Source organism: Odocoileus virginianus, chromosome 1 (assembly GCF_023699985.2).
Source record: "Odocoileus virginianus isolate 20LAN1187 ecotype Illinois chromosome 1, Ovbor_1.2, whole genome shotgun sequence".
NCBI classification, from domain to species: Eukaryota; Metazoa; Chordata; class Mammalia; order Artiodactyla; family Cervidae; genus Odocoileus; species Odocoileus virginianus.
The window spans coordinates 36,602,313-36,630,106 of NC_069674.1; the positions used below are offsets into that span (position 1 = coordinate 36,602,313).

The 27,794-nt window shown below is 38.4% G+C and overlaps 1 protein-coding gene across 24 annotated transcripts in view; it reads left to right on the forward strand.

Annotated features, from left to right (window-relative positions):
• The window catches only part of SUGCT (succinyl-CoA:glutarate-CoA transferase), a 782,676-nt gene that overhangs the window by 407,557 nt on the left and 347,325 nt on the right, over positions 1 to 27,794 (forward strand). For 3 of the 24 annotated variants that reach the window (XM_070466744.1, XM_070466747.1, XM_070466754.1), the window contains exon 13: positions 23,006 to 23,160. The exons of the other annotated variants lie outside the window; for them this stretch is intronic. In XM_070466744.1, the coding sequence (XP_070322845.1) occupies positions 23,006 to 23,160 (155 nt within the window). The remainder of the gene's footprint in view (positions 1 to 23,005; positions 23,161 to 27,794) is intronic. 24 annotated transcript variants of the gene reach the window in all.

Genomic DNA, 27,794 nt, shown 5'->3' on the forward strand with positions numbered 1-27,794 from the left:
GGAAGAATGGTGACCCAGAATGGATGACCAAGCCCTTCAACTAGGAAAAAACTGGATTCTGCAGAAGTAGGATGAACACTGGAAATATGTTGTAGATGTAAGCAGGGAATATTTTCAGGGCTGCTTTGGGAGCAGTTGAAGAACAGTCATAATTCGCTATAATCATCTTCCCATATCCCCTTTTAGCAGTATTCTCCCAAATCTTTATTTTAGTCATCCACTCTTAAAATTCTAATACACAGTTCTTGTCCCTCAGATCTTTTTTTATCTAAACACTTTCAATACCTAGTCTCTGCTCATAGTCACATTGGGCAGAATCTGTTAGTGAATTAGTTCACAAAACACATTGATGACTCAAAGTGACTAAATTGTGATGTTGCTTAGGTGTATGCTGCAATGTAAAAAGGGAATGCTTTTTAAATTAAAGATTAAAGGTCTAATGGCAGAAAAATTTTTATTGGGATATAGACTATCACCATCATATCTTATATTGGTTCATTTTTTCTTTCATTCAATAGATCTTTATTGAACATCTGTTATATTCGAGGTACTCTTTGAGTACTGTACTGGTTCTGCTTTAGGTGGAAGCTGAGGTGACCTGCCCTACACTTTGCATAAGAGGATCATCACACCCCCGCTCTGCTCAGATCCTCCCCCACTGCAATCAGCAGAGTTTCCAAGGTTGAACATGAACTCCCCCAAGTTACTTCTCTCAGCTTATTTCATACCTCTATCCAGCATCTTCCCTCTGTTGTAGCCCCATTGACCCGCTTGATGTTCTTCAAGCCAACTAAGCAAGCTCATGTTTAGGAATCTTGTATTTGCTGTTCTGTTTGGAATACTCTTTCTGGAGATATCCATGGGGCTTATTCCCGTATTTTATTCAGGACTCTGCTCAAATGTCACCTCAACAGAAAGGCTTTATTTGATATGGTGTTACTTCTTAATTCTTTGTTCCCTTTTCTTGTTTCATTTTTTTCATAGCACTCATCATCACCTGGCATTATATATATTTATACTGAGTGTGGCTTTTCTCTTTGCTAGCATAGAAATGTAAACTTCATAAAGTCAGGCATTTTATTTTGTTCCCTGTATTATTAGCACCTAAAAGAGCCTGGGCATAATATATATTCAATCAATTTGTTGATTGTTCAATGACTCTGCTTCCCTTGGAGCATTTATAATCCAGTCTTCTTAATCTTCGGTTTGTATCTTTTGTCCAAATAAACAAGGAATAGCATTACTATACCACAAGTTATCTGTTCAGGGAATTTAATCATAAGAAGTCTCTGTTACTTACCAAAGACACAACTAATATTAGATCCGTGAAGTTCCTTTACTGGAGCCCTGTTTTTAGGATATTTGGCCATTGTGACTTTGGTTCAGCTCTGTTGTTATTTTTACATGGTGCTAATGTGTTCCTGACATATTTCAGAGACCAGGCTTGTCATTTACTTTGAGGGGTCCCATGAATTTCTCTCTTACACTTTTGAAATGAAATTTCAGAATTGAATCAAATTTATTGTTTCAATCAAAATGGATTTGATTTACAGATGTCTGATCCCTTAAAAACAGATCTAAAAAAAGAAAGCTTCCATCAACTTCAGTTCTTGTTTTCTTGTCTCCTCCAAACAAGAACTAAGGACTTTCTACAAGACATTTTTCATAAGACTTTTTGGGTTAAAAACATTGGTGCATGTTAAACTTAGTACATTATACTTGCAAGGTTTGTTTCATCAGGGAAGTAGTATAATCCACAAGTAAGTTGTGTATGCCTTTCAGAATGTGATTATTGCTCATAAAAATGGTTTTAATTGAAAATTTTATGTCATAGATAGCCTATAGCAATCTTAGATGCACATACCTATATTTATGTGTCTATAATTTATTTTTTAAGATTCCCTATACAACACTATTTTGAAATTACTAAAGGGGTTTTCTTTCTTTTTTTGCTATTCATCTGGGTAACTTAAAAAAATATTGCTGTTAAATTCAACTGTTGGCACTGTTGCAGGCAACTAAAAGCTTAAGAAAATTATTCCCCATATGTCCCCCCCAAAAGCCACATCTTAAAAGGTCACAAAAGGAAACACACAATTCAAATAATCTCCATGCTGTATCTGAGATTAACTTGGACACAGATGTTTTAACTTACAGTTTGATCTGGCGTAATATATACATTTAACAAAATCCTGTTTTGTATTGCTTCTATAAACACTGAAGTCTGATAAAAGTGTATTGATTTTTCTGCTATTTTAAGAGCTTTTGAACCAGTGCTTAAAGCAAGTTGTCTCCAAGGCCTAAATTAACTCTTTCAGCTTTTGACGATGGTTTCCGTGTAGGGGTATGTGTGTATACATGCAAGTATGTGTTTGTTTATGCTTGAAATGGATTAGGATGGCAAACCGTTTTGTGGTCTGCAATATTTTACTTGCTGGGGATAATCATTAGACTTTGTTCTTGATTTCTTTCTTAGAAGATGAAATGATTCAACACTGTTCATTACTGCTCATTTCCTAACCACACTGTAATCATTACAGGCCTAGATATTATCTGAACAGTTACTGAAAATATTAATGCAACATGAATAGGGTTTTCCTCTCTCACTCTGAGTATTTAAATATGGACATCATACTTCCTCCTGTTAGTCCTTAGGCTTTTTGTCTGACTTAATATGAGAACCTTGAAGGAAGCAACTCAGGGAACATGAATCCAGTTTGTCTGTCTTGCTTTCAAAGTTATTCTTGCATTGTCTTCCTTCTTGGCCAACAGTCTAATACAGTATAGAGTGAGTTCCATTCCGAGAGCAAGTTCATAAGTCCAGTTTATTCTTAAGTCCAACAAAGTTAGCCTAGGTACCCAGCTTTTATAGAAAACTCCAGATGCATGAAGTGACTTACATGATTGGACATACAATGCACGCTTACATCTTTGACAGTTCTCAACTTGAAGGTTCCTATGTAGCAGATTTACTTTACATCACAAGGTAGCTTTTCACCCTTGAACAGCAGCATGGAAACCACCACAACTGCAAATAGGCTTCTCCAAATCATGTGCGTCTTCAAATCAGAATTGTGATAACTCCTGGGGAAAAAGGTGTCCCCAAATTGAAAATATAAAAAGAAATATAAAATTCAACAGCAACACAGCCTTTTGAAAGTACAGAGACTTTTGCTAAGAGGAATCTCTTAGGATAGTTTCAAAAGATAGGTTTTGAACTAGATAAGACACTTTCTCATATGAGGGCCTATTGGACTTTGTCATTTACCAAAGGTCTTCACACAAATGATTTCATTTGAGCCTGGATATATATAACCTTCTGAAGTAGATGTTTTAGAGATTCCCACATCGCAAATGATGATGACGCAGTCTCTGAGAGAGGCTACATGGTGAGGCAAGACCTTAAAATCTGCATTTATTCTTTTTCACTATGCCGAAAGCTCACATCTCTCTGGATATAATGGATAGACAAGCATTTAATTTAGTGGAAAGTTAATGAAATGGCTATTTTGTGGTGTTGGACCACATTTCTTTATTTTTAAATTAATCATCTGGGTGCACAATAAGCATACAGGTAATAAGACTACTTATCTATCAGTAAATATATTTATTTATCTTATCAGTCTTATACGCACATACACACATGCCCAAACACCTCCAGACCAGGGACGAAAGCAAAAGCAAAACTCCGAACTAGAAATCTATAAAGTTTCTTAGAAAGTATTCTCTCTACCTTAAAAATCTCTTGAGACTTCTGGTGGTCCAGTGGCTAAGACTCTGTGCTCCTAATGCAGGGGGCTCAGGTTACATGCCTGGTCAGGGAACTAGATCTTAAATTCCACAACTAAAGTTCCTGCATATAGCAACTAAAGACCTGACACAGCCAAGTAAATAAATAAATATTAAAAAGAAAAGGATTACAAAAGTGTTTTATATACATATATGGAGATTTTCTTTCATTTACATTTTGTAAAATGAAAGTGTCTTCCTTTAGCAGAAAACCCTTAAATTCCTCAGTGAGGGAATTCTATCAGCAGCAGTAGAAGGGAAGATAGTATTGTAATTCTGAAGGATGTGGGTTTAAATCCTGGCTCTGTCACTTACTAGCTGTGTGATCTTGAGTAAGTTAACTTTTCTCTATGATCCTTAGTTCTTATCTGCTCAACATAAATAATAGCATCTATCTTGAAGGTTGTTTAAAAGATTGTTGGGAATATATATATTGGCCAAGATGACTTTTAAAAAATCAAGTGTTTACTGTAGGGAGGGAATAGGACTTTGGATCCTAAAAATCATCGTGGAACATTTATACTACCAGGGACCTGTCACTCCATTACCTGAAATGCCAAGTAAGGGAGATGAGATGTAGAGGGCAGGAAGTTTACACTGACAGGAGCTGCAGAATCCTAAAGTGAAAGTGAAAGTGAAGTTGCTCAGTCGTGTCTGACTCTTTGCGACCCATGGACTTACCTTCTAGGCTCCTCTGTCCATGGGATTTTCCAAGCAAGAGTACTGGAGTGGGTTGCCATTTCCTTCTCCAGGGGATCTTCCCGACTCAGGGATCGAACCCAGGTCTCCTGCATTGTAGGCAGCCGCTTACCATCTGAACCACCAGGAAGTTAACAGAATCCTAAGGGGATATCTATCCCTCATTTTGCTCCAGTGGTTGAAGAACCTTTGGCAAAGTCACCATTCACCTGATCAGTAATGTGTGAAAAAGTCAGCCTTTGGCTCAATATCTCTTCCCATGTGTCTTTGACTTACATTTGTTCATTTTACCCACTAAACTTGCTTTTATTATCTTCAGCTCCTTAGAGCCAGCACATCTCTGCAGGAATGAGCTGGATCTGATTTGGATTCTCACATCTCTGACAGAACTGTCAGCTTCATTTCCATCACAAAATCTTGGTTGCCTGTAAGGGTGTCAGAACTCAATGTTTCCCATTCTGGGTTGAATTGGCACAGCTGGGGCAGGGAAGAATCTTCCTTACACTTTTGAACTGAGCAACTTGGACTGACAGGTCACTGAGAAGATACAAATGTGGGTTTGAATCTCTTGTAAGACCTCAATTATCTGAACGTGAAAGGGTCATAGAAAAGTAAACCTTGAATTAACTCATTGATAGTTCAGAGTTATAATATTAAAAGCAATCAGAACTTTTGACCTGTGATCTGTTCCAAACAGAAAGTGGCATTAAAGTTTTTAATCTTAGTAAACCTTTAATCACAACCTAAATGATAAGGTTAGTATTGTTTTTCATTGAATTATTTGGAAAAGCTAATAGGCAGAAATGTATGTAGTTATTCTCCAATGGAAATGTGAAGTATGATATCCAGAGTTGATGACATGTAGCTTGCCTCCAGCAGCAGCTTGCCCCCATAAAAATGAAAGCTTCATCACTACATTGTTACCAAACCTGGCTTGTATAGTAAGGAAAGTGTAGGTCTTAAGAGAAATGGCTACACTGAAATATGGTAAGTCCTCTACATACAAACCTCCAAGTTACAATTGCAAACTTTCAAAGATGCAAATGTACGTGCCATCAGCATCATGTTTGAGTGAAATTGCAGCTTGCTCTCCATCTCCAGTTGCTGATGATCCTTCAGCTCTATCATTTCCCGCCTCGTCTCCCTCCTCCAGCCAGTAACCCTTCTTGCCTGTTCACTCGATTTCAGCCCCTGTATGCCAGCTGTTGTACTGTGCTACTGTACTTTTCAAGGTTCTGTAAGATTAATGTAAAAATTTTTTTGTTTGTGTGTTCTTTATGTATTATTTGTGTGTAAAGCATTATAAACCTGTTACAGTACAGTACTATATAGCTGATTGTGTTATTTGGATACCTAGGCTAACTTTGAGACTTACAAACAAAATTGGACTTGAACCCGCTCTCAGAGCAGAGCTCTTTTGTATGTAGGGGGCTTACTATAGTGGCTCAGTGGTGATTATATTACATTTCATAAAATAAGAATTTTCTTAGCTACCTGAAGTTGCTACTGCTTTTATCTGTAAGACTGATTCATTGTAAACATTTTTGGTGGACATACTGTATTTATTTCACTGTTTTTTAAATGGAATATACAAAAGATAGTTTTTTCTGAAAAGCATGGGGTTAATAAGATTGATACTTATTTTTTCATCTGTTTATTCAACAAATATTTTCTGTGACAGTTATTGTCACAGAAACTCAGGCTTTAAGAAAAAGATGTAACCATGTGAATAATGGGGCAAAAAAATTTCTAAGCAGAGAGAACAGCATGAGTGAAGCCCTTGGGTGGGAAAGACCTTGGCAAGTTTGCAAAATGATTGGAACTTAGTGAAGGACAGGGCGAATGAAATGAGAGACTGAAAGTGATAAAGTAATAAACTTGAGGGGCTCTTAATGTTCATGTAGCTGTTGTCCTTAATTTGATGTCACGAGGCTGCTGTACATTTTTTGATGTGTGTGATGTCTTTATTTTGTGATGTTCTGAAGTCATTTCCTCGTCTTTCTTCATTATTGTTGTTGCTTCTTTGACTTTGCAGCAGTTATTGCTCTCATTCTGGTAACTTGATCTTCTTTTCTTTCTAATGTGCTTTCTGTTGGTTGAAGAATCAGATAACCAGACTAATTAGAATTATGTTGAATTTAAGGGTTAAAAAAACAAACAAACTATGAATTTGGAGCATAAACCATCTCCTCTGGGAAAACTCTATACATTTTTATACATGGACCTGTTTCCTTCTGGACCTCAGTTTCCTCCTGTATAAAAGCTGGCTAGTGACCAAAACATCATATCAGTGCCCTTTTAGTCAGTAATTTGATTTACAATGGTTTTCTAAAAGATCTTTAAAAATTAATTGCATTTGTTGTGCTTTCCATAATTAAGCTTGCCACGTCTTAACTATCTTGAAGTGTTAACTACGTCTTTAAATAATAGTACTCTCAATGCATGAATATTGACTAAAAGAAACTAAACAAAGTGCTGAGGATCTTTGTCTAAAAGAGGATCAATATTTAATTATAAATCATCTATTACATTTTTCTTCTGCTGAGTATAAAATACATTGTATGAAAATGTGAATTCAAATGAAAATTACAGTTTTGATCTCCATGCCTAATGATTTCTGCATTTTCTAAATGCATGTACTTATTTTCCTGTTCCAAAAATCTGTACTCTAAACTTGCTGCACACAGGAGTGTCCAGTTGTACATGGACACACAGCTGTTAACTGTGAGGGGAGAAGCTGTTTCTTCTGTTCTGATATCAACTGCTGCACGTGCCACAGTACTTTGAGTAAATCAGATGATCAGAAAGATGTTTATTGAATGAATGTGTAAGTTAATAAAATCCACTGGCTTGAATCTGGATTTGAGTCTTTGCTAACCGCCCCAGAAGTCATCATCTAGCTGCTTTTCTGTCTTCAGAAAAGCTTTTGTCAGGCCTGTTTCTTAAAAATAAAGTGTGAATTTGTGGTACTCTAGAATGCTCTGGGATTTTGTAGGAATGTGTAAAATGGTCTTCAACTGTCTTAGGAGAAAAGGGTTAGTAAGCAACACTTAGGTAGAAATAAAATAGTCAGACAGTGGTCAACCTCAGCAAGGTATTTGCAAAACAGCCATCAAGTGACTTTCTTCCTTGTTTGGGGATCAGAAGTTGTCCACTTACCTCCAAACCTCCCTCCTGGCTAATTGCAGGGGAGATATGAGTGGAAGGCCAGGTGCTGGACAAGTGCTGACAGCTGTCCTGAATGTGGCATCTTATTTCCTGCAGGCCCAGGTCTGCTTAGCATTACACAGTACTTAGCTTTGGTTAGGATGTGGTCAGTGTTTGTTATGTGTGTATGAGAAATTGGCTTTCCAGGAGGAAAGCTTCCGAAAATTTACACTGTGTGTGTAAATTTTAGTTTAGAAAATTGCCTCTAAAAATTCAGGTGTGTGTCAGGGTTACAGAAAATTTATTGGTTGGACAGCAGCAAAAATATTTCTTTTGTCAACCCAAGGGAAAAATCCATAAGGTTTATAGTCTATATTTGAAAATAAGTAAATTCATTCCTAGAAATATTTGGAGATCTCTGGCTCTCAGATGGTTCGGGGTCCATTCATCCATCAGTGGTCAGATGATTCTGAAGAGTTTTGTGGGGGTCAGTGAAGGAAAGATGAGGATTTGGGGTGAAGGGCTTGTAAGGATCACAGATACATTTGTGTTACTACAATCCTTGAAGATCATGAGGAAGTAGCGTAAATTATATATTGAATTAATCTGTGCTTAAACTTAATGGGGATTATCTTTAAAGAGTAGCAGTGGAAAAAAAGGCATCTGGGAAAAAATCTTAACACTTCTGGAAGAAATTTATGATTTTATTCTCATTATATTACTATAGTGTTTAAACTATTAACTCTTTCTTAAGAATACTGATGATGTGTGAGGTCCCTAATGGCTTTAGATTTCAGTGATGCTGTGATTAATGAAGAACAAAGGGTGTGTCTGAGAAAGACCTGGCATGTCCCCTTATTTCTAAATCAAAGGTGTCATTAGCAGCATCCGTTATGGCATCAAACTTCTGTGAAACAAGAGGAGACAGAATTTAAACCATGTGGATAAGTGATTCATCTTGATGCATTGTTTGGAGAGTTGGCTAAGAAACCCCTGGACTGAGGGAGGAGATTCGACTCACAAAAATGCATGTCAATGTGTGAGCACAAATGTTCACTTTCTTTATTTTAACTTGAGCTGTGACCTCTCAAAACTGCTTGCTCAGCCTTTCTTAATACCAGAGCAACTTAAAAACAAATCATATCTTTTACCAAAATTGCATAAAAGCAGGTCCTCTGGGCCCAGGGCTTTGACAGGATTCATTCTGAAATGATCCTGTGTCATGCAACCTACACAGCAAATTTGTTACTTTTATTATAGAAAAATCACACAAGTTTTTCCAGAGTCCAGCTGTGGATCTTACATTGTCTTCATGTTCCTTGGAACAGAACAACTGTTTGAATCAAAGCCAAAGATGTCCTTGAATCATTTGGTATCAGGGCACTAATGAGCTCTGCAGACATTTCAAATTCCTTTCCTTCCCTGTCTCCCACCCCTTCCACCTTAACCAGGTGTGATTTAATCCAGTCTATTTCCCCCCTAAGTAATAAGCTGTAACGCACACACATAAAATTTATGTATATGTAATTTTTCTGTACTGTAAAGTGAGTTTTCAAAATAGTGTTTTTTTTTTTTTAATAAGAGCTAAATATTTTACTGATCTGTTTTATTAATAGGTATGTAAAAATGGAGCTTCAATTTTCATTGTATGCTAGGGTTTATAGAGATGACAGATAACTTTCATGGTCTGTTAAGCCAACCCTTGGTTTTCAGAGATGAGAGCCCTGAGGCTCAGAATTTGAAGAGATTTACTCCAGATCACACAGGTAATAGCTGGTAGGGCTTGACTAGAACCAGGCCCTTGAATTCCTGGTGCTTTTTTCCCTGGAGAGTGTGATCTGAGATCTTTATAATTCTTATTTTTCCTACTTTTCTCCACTTAAAATTGCATGTTACAAATGGGTGTGTGTTATCCACCTATGAGACTTCCTTCTTGTTTTTCATGGTGAATTTATGAAATTATGTAATTCTGAAATCATGTGAACATATGATTTCTATGTGGTATGCTCACTGCTCCTAGCCACCACCCCTGCCCCCTCCCCCCACTCCTCTTACCACGTCTGTCTGATGAACTCACACTGAAAACCAAGGCTCAAGTCCTCTGTGCATCTCTGTGCCAAGTAGAGCCTTCTCTAGACGGGTGAGCCTCCCCTCAACCCCAGCAGCTGGTCCTCTACGTGCACCCTACAACTCTTTGTTCATGTGTGGCTGTGAGCACTCTTTACATTGTGTTATATTTAGTTATTCATTTATCTTTCTTTATCCTTAGTTCTGTAATATAGAAAATAAAATTCTTTATAGGATGAACTTCTGAATAGTTTAAAACCCCTTTAACTTTTATTCCTAATTATGTTTCTGAACCAGTATGTCATCTTGAAAGAGGTCCTATTTGTTCAATCTCCCCACAGATTATGGGTGAATCAGTTTTTACTTTCAATTAACTGACACTTATTGAGCACCTAGTATTACAAATAACTCCCAGAGTTGCTCATGTAGACACCATGCCACTGAATCCTCACAACAGTCTTGGGGAATTAGGTTGTCCTACTCTATGGATAGATATAGAAACTGAAACACAGAGTCTATATCTTGCCCGAGGTTTATTAAGTGGCTGAATCTGAAATTGAAACCCAATCATTGGAATCAATATTCAAGGTCCCCCATTATATTCATCCTTATCTCATTAAGCACTTTTTTTTTCCAGTAGGTCTTATACTTCAACAAGACAGGGGAGTGGTTGGTAGTTATGAGTTGGGGGGAGAGTTGGGAAAAATTTCAGAAGTTCGAGAGTAATTCTTTGGATTGTGTGCCTCACATGTTTTGTTCAAATTCACAGCCACCAATGTGAAAAATGTTTTAATTGTTATACTTTTGAAAGAAGGGGACTAAATCACCCTCAGTTTTTGTTACTGTTACCTCTTATTTCTGTTTATAACTTGTCTGAGTTAACTTCTTACCATCAATATTTTTAAAATGGGAATGAGTTGCATCTATATAGAATGGTAAAGCAGAAGAGAAATTAAAAATCTCTTAATTGTTTTCAAACCAACAAAATTCTATAAAGCAATTATCTTTCAATTAAAAAAAATAAATTGATTTAAAAAAAAGATTTAGCACCCAGGAAGCTACTCCTTTTTAAGTAAAGTTTTTCAAATTAAAAAAAAAATCTCTTAGGCTTCTTCAGATTTAATCACCTGTACTCAAATAATTACCTCATGGGTAATGCTTGTCCTGGGTTGTGAAAATTAGTATTGCTGAACAATCAGTCTTTTATAATTCGCAGTTGCTCGTATCGGGCATTTTGTCAGTTAGTACTGAATGGTAAGAGATGGGCCCTTTTATTTGCATAAAGATAAAAAATAAGGATCATGAAGTTCATTTAGCTTTTTGAGCAATTCAGCTCTAATGGCAGAGCAGGAATGTGTTTTTAAAAAAGTGAAATTAATGAGAAGTGTTCATCTGTTGGTAGAGCAGCAGTTTGAAGATTGAATGTTAGCAGCTTTGCAGCTTTTGGTTATTAACTCTATTTTGTCTTCTGTCTTGCAGCTGTCAAATAAGAGTGGCAGGTTTTGAAAAGGCAAGAGAGAAAGAAGTTAGAAAAGGGGGTATGCCCTCACCAGAGGAAAATGCTTCTCAGATATGGTTTAAAAGCTTTTGAGATAGCTACTTCCAATCCACTGAGAGCAGAAAACATGTGGATCAGGAAAATCAGAAGGCTGTCAGAGGCCTGAGTATTATTGCAGACCTAGAACGTGACTGTTAGAATCAGGTCATCCTTTCAGTTTGTTGCTCAGTCTGGTCTGACTCTTTGCAACCCCATGGACTGCAGCATGCCAGGCTTCCCTGTCCATCACCAACTCCTGGAGTCTGCTCAGACTCATATCCATTGAATTGGTGATACCATCCAACCATCTCATCCTCTGTCATCCTCTTCTCCTCCTGCCTTTAATCTTTCCCAGCATCAGGTCCTTTTCTAATGAGTCAGTTCTTCGCATCAGGCGCCCAAAGTATTGGAGCTTCAGCTTCAGCATCAGTCCTTCCAATGATAATTCAGGACTGATTTCCTTTAGGACTGACTGGTTGGATCTCCTTGCAGTCCAAGGGACTCTCAAGAGTCTTCTCCAACACCACAGTTCAAAAGCATCAATTCTTCGATGCTCAACTTTCTTTATAGTCCAACTCTCACATCCGTACATGACCACTGGAAAAACCATAGTTTTGACTAGATGGACTTTTGTTAGCAAAGTAATGTCTCTGCTTTTTAATATGCTGTCTAGGTTGGTCATAGCTTTTCTTCCAAGGAGCAAGCTTCTTTTAATTTCTTGGCTGCAGTCACCATGTGCATTGATTTTGCAGCCCTCAAAAATAAAGTCTCTGTTTCCATTGTTTCCCCATCTATTTGTCATGAAGTGATAGGGCTGGACGGCATTATCTTAGTTTTTTGAATGCTGAGTTTTAAGCCAACTTTTTCACTCTCCTCTTTCACTTTCATCAAGAAGCTCTTCAGTTCCTCTTTGCTTTCTGCCATAAGGGTGGTGTCATCTGCATATCTGACGTTATTGGTATTTCTCCCGGCAATCTTGATTCCAGCTTGTGCTTCGTAGGAGGAAGCTGTTCAAAATAGCTACTGGGGAGTGTTGTCCAGGTATTCAGCTAGACCAGGAGGAGGGAGATGTCAGTGTTTTCCTCATTTTAAATGCAAAGGCTTGGTTGAGTTTAGTTAGAACCATTGTTTTCAGATATATTTCTCATTCTTTTACTCTTATCAAATGAAATATCAATACAGAAAACTGATTTTATGAGTTGATTTGGTTGATGTAGGGGAGAGAGCTAGACCCCGGCCTCTTAAGTTTCATCTTTCCTCTTATAGCAGATTCTGAAACATCAGATTTCTTCCAGACCCAGTTTGGAAACCATACAATCACATTTGGAAATATGGTTGGTGAGCTTTCTGATCATCTCATTGCCCTGGGGCCAAGGAGAGTGAAACTCAGTCTAGTGATTCTCAAAGTGTGACCCAGTAGCATCAAACTTATTGGACAGGCAAATTCAATATCAAAATGTCTTGGGTGGGGCCTAGCAGTCTACATTCTATTAATAACTACAGTTGTCAAGACCATCAAATTTTGAGAATCATTACTAGGACATTGTTTCAGATGTTTATATTTCTCAAACCAGTTGTATTGCTGGGTCCCCAGAGAAGCAGACACCAAAATAAGATTGAATTTACAAGAATTCTAGCAGAGGAAACACCTGTGAGAGAATAAAGCTGGGAGGGCTTTCTAAACTCATGCACATCTACTCTGAATGAAGGAGAGAGGAAAGAAGATTGAGTGGAAACATCTCAGAATGTTAGTTCTACTATCTGGGATATTTTCATTGCTTGTTTTTTCTCTTAAAAAATGTTATATTTTCCTGAGTGGGGGAAAAATTTGTGGGAGGAGGAGGTGTATACTGAGTAACTTTGGATTGTTTTCTGGTCATTGTCAACTAATCTGTTGAGACTCTCTATCTTGGTATACTCTTCTGAAGAGTTCAGTTCAGTTCAGTTCAGTTGCTCAGTTGTGTCTGACTCTTTGTGACTCCATGGACTGCAGCTTGCCAGGCCTCCCTGTCCATCACCAACTCCCAGAGATTGCTCAAACTCATATCCATTGAGTCGGTGATGACATCCAACCATCTCATCATCTGTCATCCCCTTCTGCTCCTGCCTTCAATCTTTACCAGCATCAGGGTCTTTTCAAATGAATCAGTTCTTTGCATCAGGTGGCCAAAGTTTTGGAGTTTCAGCTTCAACATCGGTCCTTCCAATGAACACCCAGGACTGATCTCCTTTAGGATGAACTGGTTGGATCTCCTTGCAATCCAAGGGACTCTCAAGAGTCTTCTCCAACACCACAGTTCAAAAGCGTCAATTCTTTGACGCTCAGCTTTCTTTATAATCCGACTCTCACATCCATACATGACCATGGGAAAAACCACAGCATTGACTAGACAGACCTTTGTTGGCAAAGTAATGTCTCTGATTTTTAATATGCTGTCTAGGTTGGCCATAACTTTCCTTCCGAGGAGTAAGTGTTTTTAATTTCATGGCTGCAATCACCAGCTGTAGTGTTTTTGAAGACCGCCCCCCCCCCCCCAAAAAAAAAGTCAGCCACAGTTTCCACTGTCTCTCTCATCTATTTGCCATGAAATGAAGGGACCAGATGCCATGATTTTTGTTTTCTGAATGTTGAGCTTAAGGCCAATTTTTTCACTCTCCTCTTTCACTTTCATCAAGAGGCCCTTTAGTTCTTCTTCACTTTCTGCCATAAGGGTGGTGTCATCTGCATATATGAGGTTCTTGATATTTCTGCCAACAATCTTGATTCCAGGTTGTGCTTCATCCAGCCCAGCATTTCTCATGATGTACTCTGCATATAAGTTAAATAAGCATAGTGACAATTTACAACCCTGACATACTCCTTTCCCTATTTGGAACTAGTCTGTTGTTCCATGTCCAGTTCTAACTGTTGCTTCCTGACCTGCATACAGGTTTCTCAAGAGGCAGGTCAGGTGGTCTGGTATTCCCATCTCTTTCAGAATTTTCCACAGTTTATTGTGATCCACAGAGTCAAAGGCTTTGGCATAGTCAATAAAGCAGAAATGGATGTTTTTCTGGAACTCTCTTGCTTTTTCAAAGATCCAATGGATGTTGGCAATTTGATCTCTGGTTCCTCTGCCTTTTCTAAATCCAGCTTGAACATCTGAAGGTCATGGTTCATGTATTGTTGAAGCCTGACTTGGAGAATTTTAAACATTACTTCACTAGCATGTGAAATAAGTGCAATTATCAGGTAGTTTGAACATTCTTTGGCATTGCCTTTCTTAGGGATTGGAATGAAAACTGCCCTTTTCCAGTCCTGTGGCCACTGCTGAGTTTTCCAAATTTGCGGGCATATTGAGTGTAGCACTTTCACAGCAGCATCATTTAGGATTTGGAATAGCTCAACTGGATTTCTATCACCTAACTAGCTTTGTAATGATGCTTCTTAAGGCCCACTTGACTTCACATCCCAGGATGTCTGGCTCTAGGTAAGTGATCACACCATCGTGATTATCTTGGTCATGAAGACTTTTTTTGTACAGTTCTTCTGTGTATTCTTGCCACTTCTTCTTAGTATCTTCTGCTTCTGTTAGGTCCATACCATTTCTGTCCTTTATTGAGCCCAACTTTGCTTGAAATATTCCCTTGGTTTCTAATTTTCTTGAAGAGATCGCTAGTCTTTCCCATTCTACTGTTTCCTCTGAAGAGTGCTGGTTTTCAAAAACAGGCACTGAATTTTGCTGTATTCAAAGTGCAAACTTTGTCTCCTTTGCGCCTGAAATCTTGGCTCAGTTCTTATTAGCCTCAGCTGTTAGGGTTATATGCACAGTTCAGGGGTCTTCATAGATGAGGCCAGGTTTATGGGCTCCCTCTTTCTGATTCTCTCCTTACTCGGGTCTCCCTTCTCTTTACAGCAGCTGTATTTCCCTTGTGTTTTGTCCTCCTGCTCCTAAGGCCAGTAAGACTGAGACTAGATGTTCCGTATGGGAGTTTAGTCCTCCTCTCATGGATCTGACCATTTTTTACTTGTTTCTGATTTTGTTTTTGTTTGTTTCTGATTTTTTGCTTTAAATATTTAGTTGTGTTTTGGTTTCATATATCCAGATTCATGAATGTATTTTTAAAACTTAATTATGCATTTGTCATTATTTATCTCCCTAACCTTTTAGTGCTTTGTCCTCAAATTTCAACACATTTTTTATATTGATATTGGCACATCTACCTTCTTTTTATTTGAATTTGTCTACCTTTTTATTCATTTATTTGCTTTAAATTTTTATTACTTTGTTTTAACTAAAAAAATCCAATCTTTCAGTCTTTTTTAAATGGGGAGAATCATGACCATTCACATTTATTTTACTACTGATATATTTAATAGTTTCTTTCTAGTTGCATGAGGAGTGCATGCTAAGTTGCTTCAGTTGTGTCTGACTGTGACCTCGTCGACTGTAGCCCACCAGCTGCCTCTGTCCATGGGAGTCTCTAGCCAAGAATACTGGAGTGATTACCATGCCTTCCTCCAGGGGATCTTCCTGACCTGGGGGTTGAACCCACATCTCCTGTGTCTCCTGTATTGCAGGCAGATTCTTTACCTCTGAGCCATTGGGGAAGCCCCTTTTCCAATATTACTTTATTTTTAATATTTATTTATTTTCCCTTTTGAAAAAATTATATTAATTTTTTGATGTGGTAATTTATTTACTTTATTCTCCTTGTAAACCACTTGTCTTACTATAGTAATCAACCATCCTGGTTTACCAGGCATAAATTCATCTTAAGCGCTAAAATCTCACATTCCTGGAAATCTCTCTGTCCTGCGAAAACCAGGATGACTAGTCACCCTCACTCAGACACACTTAGCTGTATACTGGATTCTCATGAGAAGTTTTCCAAGACACTGATGCTTGGCCCTCCCTACTCTAGAGCCTTTATTTAATGGGTTTAGGGTGTGGTAATGGCATCTGGCTATGGTTTTTCCAGTTGTCATGTATGGATGTGAGAGTTGGACTGTGAAGAAAGTTGAGCGCTGAAAAATTGATGCTTTTGAGCTATGGTATTGGAGAAGACTCTTGAGAATCCCTTGGACTGCAAGGAGATCCAGCCAGTCCATCCTGAAGGAGATCAGTCCTGGGTGTTCATTGGAAGGACTGATGCTGAAGCTGAAACTCCAATACTTTGGCCACCTCATGCGAAGAGTTGATTCATTGGAAAAGACCCTGATGCTTGAAGGGATAGGGGGCAGGAGAAGGGGACGGCAGAGGATGACATGCCTGGATGGCATCACTGACTCTATGGGCATGAATTTGAGTAAACTCCGGGAGTTTGTGATGGACAGGGAGGCCTGGCATGCTGCGATTCATGGGGTCGCAAAGAGTCGGACATGACTGAGCAACTGAACTGAACTGAACTGACTGAATGGCATATGAATGTTTAAAAGCTCTTTAGGTGATTACTATCAGGGGTTTATTAATCATTGTTCTGACCACAAGCCTAACTCCTATGGGAAAGCTTTTGTACTAGCTATTTCTTTGTTGGAATGTACTTCCCTCTTCAGTGGTTCTCATTCGTGGCTAACCATTCAGAGTTGTGGGTTAGTTGCTCAGTTGTGTCCGACTTTGTGATTCCAAGGACTGTAGTCCACCAGAGTCCTCTGTCCGTAGGATTTCCCAGTCTAGAATACCTGAGTGGTTTGCCCTTTCCTCCTCCAGGGAATCTTCCTGACCCACGGATCGAACATGGGTCTCTTATATTGCAAGCAGATTCTTTACCATCTGAGCCACCAGGAAAGCATTGAGTTGGCTGGGAACATTTAAGCAATCCCAATGCCCAGGCTCCACCATCTAAGCCCAGTGAAATCTGTCTCTGATTCCTTAACTACTCAAATGATTTTCATGGGTGGAAAAGTTGAGAAGTACTGTGATGTTTTCTCATGGGTGTTATTTAGGAGAAAAGATCCGGCCTATCCATTCAAACTAAATTAGCTCCTCTAACACTTTCTAATAGCACATATTACTTTCTGATGGTTTATTCTTGATTTAATTCTCTATTTGTTTTGTACTTTCTACCACCAAACAGAATATAAACTTCATTAAAGCAAAGTTTTGTCTTGTTTATCACTTAGCCCGAGATCTCAGAATGGATTCTAGAACTTGTAAGCACTTGATTAATATTAATTTATACTTTTCATGTACCAAGCACTGTGTTAGGACCCAGGGATTGTATAATAATGAATAACTATAGAATACCCCTACAGATAGAGGGGTATATATATATATATATATACAGATATATAACTACAGATACCCCTCCCTCCGCCAAATGTCTTCATGTCTTCTCTGTCTTCATGAAGCTCACAATCTAGTGAACTACTTTTTTTTTCTAACATTTTATTCTATTCTGTTAAGACCTCGGAAAAGTAGTTAAAAAGGAAATATTTTATCACATAAAGATGCCACTGGCATCTCTTCATTGTAGTTATCTGGCATCTCTTCTTTTCATTATAGTTATCAGCGACACATTTACATGGTTAAATAGACTCAGTGATTTATAGAAACTGAAATGACATTTCAACCCTGCCTTATAACAGTCTGAGCTGTGGTTTCAGAGCTCTGCGATTTCTTCAGTCTTCCCTTGCTGCATAGTGCTACCAAGGAACCCTGAGACAGTCAGCTTCCTCCCCCACACAGCAGGTCCTCAGTGGGATCCTCCTGGTGGTCTAAGACCAGAGCCGAATCTTCCTGCTGTGGTTGGGCTGCAGGAAGTACTCTGCAGTCCCTCAGTTCAGCCAGACAGACACATGAAAGAGCCCAAGAACACACACAGAGTAGACGCATAAACAAGTGTACACTCATCCATTTTTATGGAAACAGACATAAATGATGTGGGGGTGCCTTAGCACATGGAGTGTCTAGATTCTAGAGGGTTTAGTCAAGAGACAGTGGCTAAATCTTGACAGCAGAAATTACAATGAAGGAAAAGCTCAGCTGGGAGATCAGACTAGGGCCTTGCAGGCCAAATGATGATCCATGTGCAAAGTCTAATAGGCTTTAGCTAGCACAAGGTCAAGGCAAGTAGTCACTTTTTTCTGATCTTGCTCCTGTACTGGAGCAAGATGGCTTGGGGATTAGGTGGAGTCAGTGTTTCTTCATATTATCTTTCCTCCTGAGAGAATTCACCTATCTGGGTTAAGATAAGAGGGTAACTTTTATATAAAACTTAAATAGAACAGTAACTTGTCCTGTCATAGTGATTGTCTCCATAATCTCAACTTTGACTAGCTTATGTGGATTTATTTCTTTAATCATTAAGCTATTAGAAAATCTTCATCTAGAGCTTTGGTTTTGTAATATCGACTTATAGAGAGAAATTTGTTAGTTGATTGAAACCTGAGTGTGAACAAGATGTATTTTTCCAACATTTAGTGTATATAGTCTGTTGGTTTGTCTGTATAAATGAGATGACAAACTCTTGGTTTGCCAAAGTTAGTGCCGTTCTACTTAAAAAATACAGCCCTCTAGGGACTTCCGCGGGGTCCAGTGGTTAAGACTTTGCACCTCCACTGCAGGGGCCCTGGATTAAATCCCTGGTCAGGGAGCTAAAATCCCACATACTACATGGTGCAGCCAAAAAACCCCCCAAAGAATAAAAAAACAAAAAAAAAAGCATTCAAAATGTTAATGCTTTAGTGAAAAAACTTTAGTGAAAATACTATAACACTGTAGCTTCTCCAGGTATAACATCTACCTCATCATATTGTCTTTTAAATTGTTGTGTAAATACCCAAGTCACTGTTAAAGGCTAGGCTGGAATCCCAAAACATCCTAGGTGGTATATCCACACCTGCCTTGCACTTAGTTTAGAGCTTAAGTAAGAAATCAACTCACTGTGACTCCACAAAGAAAAAAGCAAAGGCATTCAAATGTGATGGATCAGGAGCAGGCACATTTCTTAATTAATTTATAATTGTAGATTTGTGTGAAAATGTACTTGCACTAGCATAGAATAGTGCAATTAGTTTTGCTCTTTTTTCTTTAACCAGCTTCATTAAAAAAATTAAAAAACACCTGTTGTTAATTTTACTGTTTATTTAATCATGAATTTAATATATGTTTATTATATGTCAGGTACTATGATGGGCACTGAGTATATAATGGTTAAACTTTTTTTTAAAGTTTACAATTAAATGGAGGAGACAGGGCATTAAAAACTTCATAATTACAGGTATGGCCTTGCTTGATTGATAAGGGTGGTAGGAGAGACTGATGTGGGGATATAATTTAAATGGGGGATGGGGCAGCTAAGTGACATTTTAGCCTAGAGGGAGTTAGCCATCTGCAGGATACTTTACATTTCAGAGTCCAGAAAATCGGCAAACCTCTTATACTTCATGTTTTATCTTTAAATCTAGGAAAAGAAAATAGACAGTAACTTCTTTTAGTTTTATTGGATTCTTGGAGAAAGATTTAGAAATTAACTTTTCTGGGACTTCCCTGGTGGTCCAGTGGTCAAGACTCCATGTTTCCAATGCAGGCAGTGTGGGCTCCATCCCTGGTTGGTGAACTGGGATCCCACATTCCGTGCAGAGTGGCCAAAAAAAAAATTATTTTTTCTCCTAAAATATGGTGATTGTGGGAGAATCCTAAATAAAGGGGAATACTTTATTTTTGTTTCAAAATTGTGATTTTATCCCACACTTGTTCCCCTGCTTCCCAAATGATGTGTGTGTGTATAATCTGTGTATATGTGTGTGTGTATAATCTGTTTCCTGATGAATATCAGGTAAAGACTGTATGTGCACAGGAAATAAGAAATAAGAACTCCCACAGGCTAGAATATTTGAATAATTTCTGCAAGATTTAATTAAAATAGGACCTGATTTAGAGAGGGTCTGCTCAATCTGCCATTTATAGCAGGGGAAGGAAATATCCACTTGGAAAGTAAGCAGAGAGAATCTTGAAGTGCCCTAGGTCACCTCCGTGTTTGTAAAGACCAGTCCATGAAACTAAAGACAAGAAATCATAAGGCACAGAAGTGAATGTTCCTCCTCCTGCATATCTAATCTGGGAAAATTTCAGGAAACATAATCTTTCTTCTTTATGTTTTGATACTGAAAGTATTGAACAAGAGCACACGTGTACTCTCTCATGGAACTTATTGTAAATTCCAATCCTGGACAAACATACACTGTTCTTTATAAGCATAAAAGGGAAAAGTCACTCTTCACTGACTTTATTGAGATTGCTTCCAGAAACAGTAAGCAAACATAAAAACATCCCTATCTTCCTTACATGGAAAATAGATCATCACAGACTGTAAACCTTCACCTATATTCTGGTCTGAAAATGGAATCATCCTTGTCAAAACAGCCACAACTGGCAGGATCATGAAGTATACACTTCACTGATAGAATCTAAAAGTTATTTCTTGATTGAGGACATATTAACAAAGTGTGTAATGGTTTTAGTCTCTCTCAACATATTGTATTTGAATTCCATTATTACAGCTCACAACCAGAACTAAAATTGAGTTACTATCTGCCACTAAACAATATAATCAAGTCACAGAGTCTTAAGAGTGTTTTTCATTAATAAAAGTGCTGCAAACATAATTCATAGTTTGAGTATTTAATAGTCCTCTTTTGGGGGATGCTAGTTTTTCATCTGTCCTGAAGATCCTCCTGAGAAATCTATATGTGGGTCAAGAAGCAACAGTAAGAACTGGACATGGAACAACAGATTGGTTCCAAATTGGGAAAGGAGTACGTCAAGGCTTTATGTTGTTACACTGCTTATTTAACTTATATGCAGAGTACATCATGTGAAATGCTAGGCTGGATGAAGCACAAGCTGGAATCAAGATTGCCGGGAGAAATATCAGTAACTTCAGATACCCAGATGACACCACCCTTATAGCAGAAAGTGAAGAAGAACTAAAAGAGCCTCTTGATGAAAGTGAAAAAAGAGAGTGAAAAAGTTGGTTTAAAATTCAACATTCAAAAAACAAAGATAATGGCATCTGGTCTCGTCACTTCATGGCAGATAGATGGGGAAACAATGGAAACAGTGACAGATTTAATTTTGGGGGGCTCCCAAATCACTGCAGATGGTGACTGCAGCCATGAAATTGAAAGACACTTACTCCTTGAAGAAAAGCTATGGCCAACCTAGACAACATATTAAAAAGCAGAGACATTACTCTGCCAACAAAAGTCTGTCTAGTCAAAGCTATGGTTTTTCCAGTAGTCATGTATGGGTGTGAGAGTTGGACTATAAAGAAAGGTGAGCACTGAAAGATGGATGCTTTTAAACTGTGGTGTTGGAGAAGATTTTTGAGAGTCCCTTGGATTGCAAGGAGATCCAACCAGTCCATCCTAAAGGAAATCAGTCCTGAGTGTTCATTGGAAGGACTGATGTTGAAGCTAAAACTCCAATACTTTGGCCACCTGATGCGAAGAACTGACTCATTTGAAAAGACCCTCATGCTGGAAAAGGTTGAAGGTGGGAAGAGAAGGGGACGACAGAGGATGAGATGGTTGGACAGCATCACTGACTTGATGGACATGAGTTTGAGTAAGCTCCTGGAGTTGGTGGTGGACAGGGAAGCCTGGCATGCTGCAGTCCATGGGGTTGCAAAGAATCAGACATGACTAAGTGACTGAATTGAACTGAAAGATCCACTCTGGCCCAAATGTTGGGATAGAATTCACTTGTACTGCTACAGCAGAGCCTTTTATGGAAGGCCTGTTTTTCTCCTGCCAGTTGTTGCTTCAAACACAAAATTAGGTGACTGGGTAAGACCAAATGCTCTGGAGTTAGGTTACTCCAGCTTTCTCTAACCCTTTTGCCTGAGTTTCCTCATCTCCATATTGGGAGGCTGACAGCAAATAGCTCTTGCGTTGGGCGCACTGTTACTGCTATGCCTGTCACATAGCACGTGCGCAGTATATATTAGTTCTCTATCCAAAAGGGTTAGGAGAACGGTGATTTAATGTTGTCAGTATGTGGCATTTTCTGTAATAGTAATTATTCTGATATTATTAATCTTTCTTAGATATTGTCATTTTTCCCCCACAAAGTACCTCAGGTTGCTGCTGCTGCTGCTGCTAAGCCGCTTCAGTCGTGTCCGACTCTGTGGGACCCCACAGACGGCAGCCCACCAGGCTCCCCCATCCCTGGGATTCTCCAGGCAAGAACACTGGAGTGGGTGGCCATTTCCTCCTCCAACTTTAGGTTAGCTCTATCTTATTTTTACTGAAGTGTAGTTGATTTACAATGTGTTAAATTCTGCTGTGCAGCAAAGTGACTCAATTATACACATATACAGGTACTTTTTCAGATTCTTCTCCATTATGGTTTATTCTAGGATACTGACTCTAGTTCCCTGTGCTGTAGGTAGGGCCTTGCTCTTTATTCAGTCTGCAGGTAATGTGTGTGTGTGCTTAGTCATTAAGCCCTGTCTGACTCTTTGTGACCCAGGGACTGTAGCCTGCCAGGCTCCTCTGTCCATGGGGTTCCTTGGCAAGAATACTAGAGTGGATTGCCATGTCCTCCTCCAGAAGATCTTCCTGACCCAGGGATCGAACCTGAGCCTCCTGCATGGCAGGCAGATCCTTTACAGTCTGAGCCGCCAGGGACGCCCTCTCTATGTAGTAGTTTGCATCTGGTAACCCCAAATCCCCAATCCTTCCTTTGCCTGTGCCTTCCCCCTTGGCAGCCACAAGTCTGTTCTCTATGTCTGTGAATTTGTTTCAGTTTTGTAGATAGATTCATTTGTATCATATTTTAGGTTCCACATACAAGTGATATCATGGAGAAGCAAATGGCAACCCACTCTAGTATTTTTGCCTGGGAAATCCTATGGACAGAGGAGCCTTGTGTGCTATGGTCCATGGGATTGCAAGAATTGGACACAACTAATTTAGTGACTAAACTACCACCACCGTAAGTGATATTACACGGTATTTATCTTTCTCTTTCTGACTTATTTCACTGAGTATGATCATCTCTAGTTGCGTCCATGTTGGTGCAAATGGCATTATTTCATTCTTCTTTATGGTTGAGTCATATTCCATTATGTATATATATGTACCACATGTTCATCATCCATTCTTTGTCAATGAACATTCAGGTTGTTTCCCTGTCTCGACTACTGTGAATTGTGTTGCTATGAGCATAGTGGTGCATGTGTCTTTTTGAATTATGGTTTTGTCCAGATATATGCTCAGGAGTGGGATTGCTGAATGATATGTTAATTCTATTTTTAGTTTTCTGAGGAACCTCCATACTGTTTTCCATAGTACCTATGCCAACTTACAGCTCTATTTCATATATAGATATGACTTACTGAAAAACTAAACCAATGCAAAAAACAAAACTCTGATTTGTTAGGAAAATACAATTTTTTGAATACAAAAATTCGCAGCCTGATAATTTACTTTATAACATACTATCCTTAAATAACGGTTAACTGGTTACCTGAAACTTTTGAAAACAGATTCATTAAATGAGAAGGTAGGTATGTCAGTGAAGATAGATATACTTTGAAATATTCAAAGCTAAGTCAAGAGAAAAAAGGTGAATAAATAGCCTGCATATTTCTGTCTTAAGACAATATAAAAGTTTGAACTTTTATAGTTAATTTAAAGTAAAAGTATATGTAAAATAGATAGCCAGTGGGAATTTGCTGTATTATCAGGGAGCTCAAACTGGTGCTCTGTGACAACCTAGAGGAGTGGGGTGGGGTGGGAAGTGGGAGGGAGGTTCTAGAGGGAGGGGACATTTGTATACCTATGGCTGATTCATGTTGATGTATGGAGAAACCAACTCAATATTGTAAAGCAATTATCCTTCAGTTAAAAATAAATAAATTAAAAAAATAAACTAAAAGAATTTTTTTTTCTTGACAACAGAAGGAGATAGACTTTTCTTGGGCTCTAAAACTATTCTGTCCTACATGAATAGATCATTCTTTAATTCTTCTAATAAATACATTCTAGTATTATATATTTATCTTAAAGTCATCATTTAAAAACCAAACTTCCTTGCCATTGATAATTCAAAATATATCATCCCTTGATTTTCTAATGCCTTTAGTGATACTGAACCAATGATTTTACTTAAACTTTCAGACAATTAAGCTTAAAATCAGTTCTTAAATATACAAAATCAAAAATAATGTTTCTAAATTAAACCAATGGCTCTTTTTGTATCTGCAGCATGCTTTAATTTCTACCACATATGTGTAAATTGGCAAAGTACCTAAAAGGCTATAATAATCCTGATGGCTTGGAACCAGTTTTTTACCATCATTGAACAAGTCCATCTACTCTGAATCTTTGGATTAAGACAAAAACTCCATCCTGCCATGCACCTGGTCAGTTGTGCAATCCTGACCAATGAACAGCTGCTAACAATAAGGGTATTGTGCTTATGTAACACAGTTCAGGACCTGATGGTTAGTCTCTTGATAAATGGTGAAACACTAGGGAATATTCTCTTGCCAGGATGCCTGCTTCATGGAAAATACTATGTCTATGTTGACCTGCACCCTTAAATCTTCTCTCTATATGACTTGGTGAACTTGGCTTCTGGAAGATCACATTAGCCTTCCCACTTGGCTTTGAGGGAGTTAAGGATATTTGAGGGAGTTAAGAAATGGCCATACAGTGTTGCAGCAAATGTAATTTTAGGAACTGTTTTCTGTAGACTTGTTTCACCACGTTAACAAAAATCTGTATTATGTTTCTTCCCATCGATGTGGGTGTGTCCTTGTGTGTGTATTCAAGAGAGGCTTCCGTTTGTTGAGTGATCTTCATGCAAACATCTTGGAGTGCTTTACAAAAGAATTTTAAAAATTAAACCAAACAGGATATGAAACTGTGCTGCCAAACAAGTAAGTCTTTAGGCATGATTTAAATTTAGTTAATGACATAAAGAGCTAAATCTGTGAAAGGAAGCAAGTTCCTTGGATCAGAGAAAAAAGCAGCAGAAAACAGATACTCATATTTTGTAAGTCTTCATTTGAGTAGCTCCAAAAATGTTCTTTTAGAAGTGTAGTTGGAAAACCCCAGGCTAAGTGAGTTCCAAGGAACAGTATTTTAGGGAAAAAGACCAGATAATGGCTCCCGTGTACATAGCAATCTACAGATTACAAAGTGTTTTCCCAGCTTTGATGACAGTCTTACTTGTCACAAAACCCCACCAAAGCTAAGGAATACGTTATTCCATTTTACAGATGAGTAAGCTGATAACAGGAGAAATTAAGGAATTATACTAAGGTCACTCAGCCAAGAAGTGATTGAGATAGGATCTGAATACGGATTTTGATCTAAATCTGGTGTTCTACTTACAGTACCATGAGTCGAGTCTGTGGCATGTCCTTTATGCTGGATACATTTCTCATGCCACTATAGATCTCTGTCTCTGATATAACAGCAGTGACTAGCTTCCTGGGATAACATAGTATTATTCTCTCTCTTAGGAAGGACTGCTGATATTCCTAAGTGAGAAATTTGAAAACCAGGGTCTTCTAATGCCAAGTACATAGCAATTGATAATATTGTGGCTTAATCCTTTCAAAACATTTAAGCTGACTTTTATGGTTTGCTTTTCAAATTACCCTCTAAGCAGTTGCCAGAATCCTCCCTGAATCAATGTGATTTGATTCAGGCATCAGTCTCAATGTTGCAGGTATCTTCTCTTAGCTGTGGATTGTAGTAGGGAAATTGGGGAATTCTTAATGAGCTTCCTGTCCTCTGCTGACTTGGACCAAGTGTGGTTATTCTAGAACCTCTTAAGATTCCACGAGCATTGTGGTTTTAGACAGTGAGTCATGGCCTTGTGCCTGAGGAGTGGGTGATACAGTCTGTGGACTGATTCTCAAGATACACAGTGTTCAGGGTCATTCAGAACTGACTGTGCTACAGCTGCCTAGTTTTGTTGTTGTTGTCTTATTGCCTTTTCCTTTAAAAACACATTGGATTTCTCATCCAAGTTTTAGACATTTATAAGTTTACGTTTTCTCTGGTACTCCTTTAACTTTAGACAAATCCAGGAAGAACTCTGCTTTGTGACTCTGTCAATTGTTTGGCAAAACACATGTGGTAGAAACCAACAGCAAGCAATGGAAACCTTGTCTCTGTAATCAGCTCCTTGAGCAGGTCACTCAAGCCAAATATAAGCCCAACTAAGGCAATGGAAAAATGGAGGAACACTATTAGGGCATTCAGGGCCTTGCAACAAGCCAATAACCTAAGCATGTTACTTTTTACCTTACATTTCAGTACACTTTTTGCAGATTTTTACCTTTATGCTTAATTGTGAAACATTGACATAAAGACTTAGCTATTTTGCCTTCAGCCAATAAGCACAGCCTATCCAAAAGATTTATATGACCTCCATATGTCATTTAAGCATTTGAGACAGGATGACAATCCATCCCATGTGGAACCATCAGGGATAAAAGATAGTTGGAACTGTGTTTCCAAATTGGCTGCATTTCCCAGTCTGGCCTCTTATATGGCACTTGCTCTCTCATCCTTCATTCTTTCTGGTGATCAGTTATCTCTGACTGCATTGTTCTAACCTTTGGGCACAGCCTTCCTCCTTGAGCCTGAGTTTGTCCCAGTTTCACTTTTATTGCCTATTTTCTATTCATTTCTTTCAACTTGACTTTAGCTCCTTAGCTCCTGCCTCTGGACTTGCTTTTTTACCTACCTTTGCCAATCTGCCCTTAGTTTGATCTGCTCTGAGCCTCTATTTTTTGATTCCTTATCACATGACTGTCCATCATGTGTTACCCTCAGTAACTTGACTAACTGAATATATTCCTGCTCCTTATCATCTGGTTCTTCTGCATCTCAGTGTGTTAGTTGTGTTTCTCTGTATCTAGCACTGTGCTTCATGCTCTGGAAAGAATATGAAATAATAGAAGATAGGGTTCTGCTCACTCTCCTATCTTCCTGGACTATTCCTTTTCATATATGTCCTGAACTTTCAATGATCCACGTCTCTACCAGCCAGCCAGACTTTGGTAATCATTTCTTCTTTTAAATTCCTTTAGCGTTTGCTGTCCAGGTGGCTCAGGATCACCTGAAAGATGACTCATTGTTGCCTAATGTTAGTATTATAGTAAGCTCTTGGAAGACAGGTCTTCAGATCCTCAGTCCTTGGCAGTGTGTCTTGCATAGGATAGATGCTCAATGACTGCTAACTAGTTTTCTGTGGAATATGTGCACAGAAAAACTGAGAATACAGCTGTATCATATAACCTAGTTCTAAATGGAACCATATAGTTTTAAGTGTTGAGTAATGTTGTCCAATAGAAATTTATGTGAGGATTGAAATATTCCTTATCTTCCTTGTCCAGTATAGCAGCCATTCACTACATTTTTCTGTTAAGCACTTGAAATATAACTACTGTGACTAAGGAGCTGGGTTTAAATGTAAAAAGCTGGAGAAATATCATGTGATATCCCTTATATGTGGAATTTAAAAGGAAATGATACAAATGAATTTACAAAACAGAAAGAGACTCACAGACTTAGAGAATGAACATATATGGTTGCCGCGAGGAA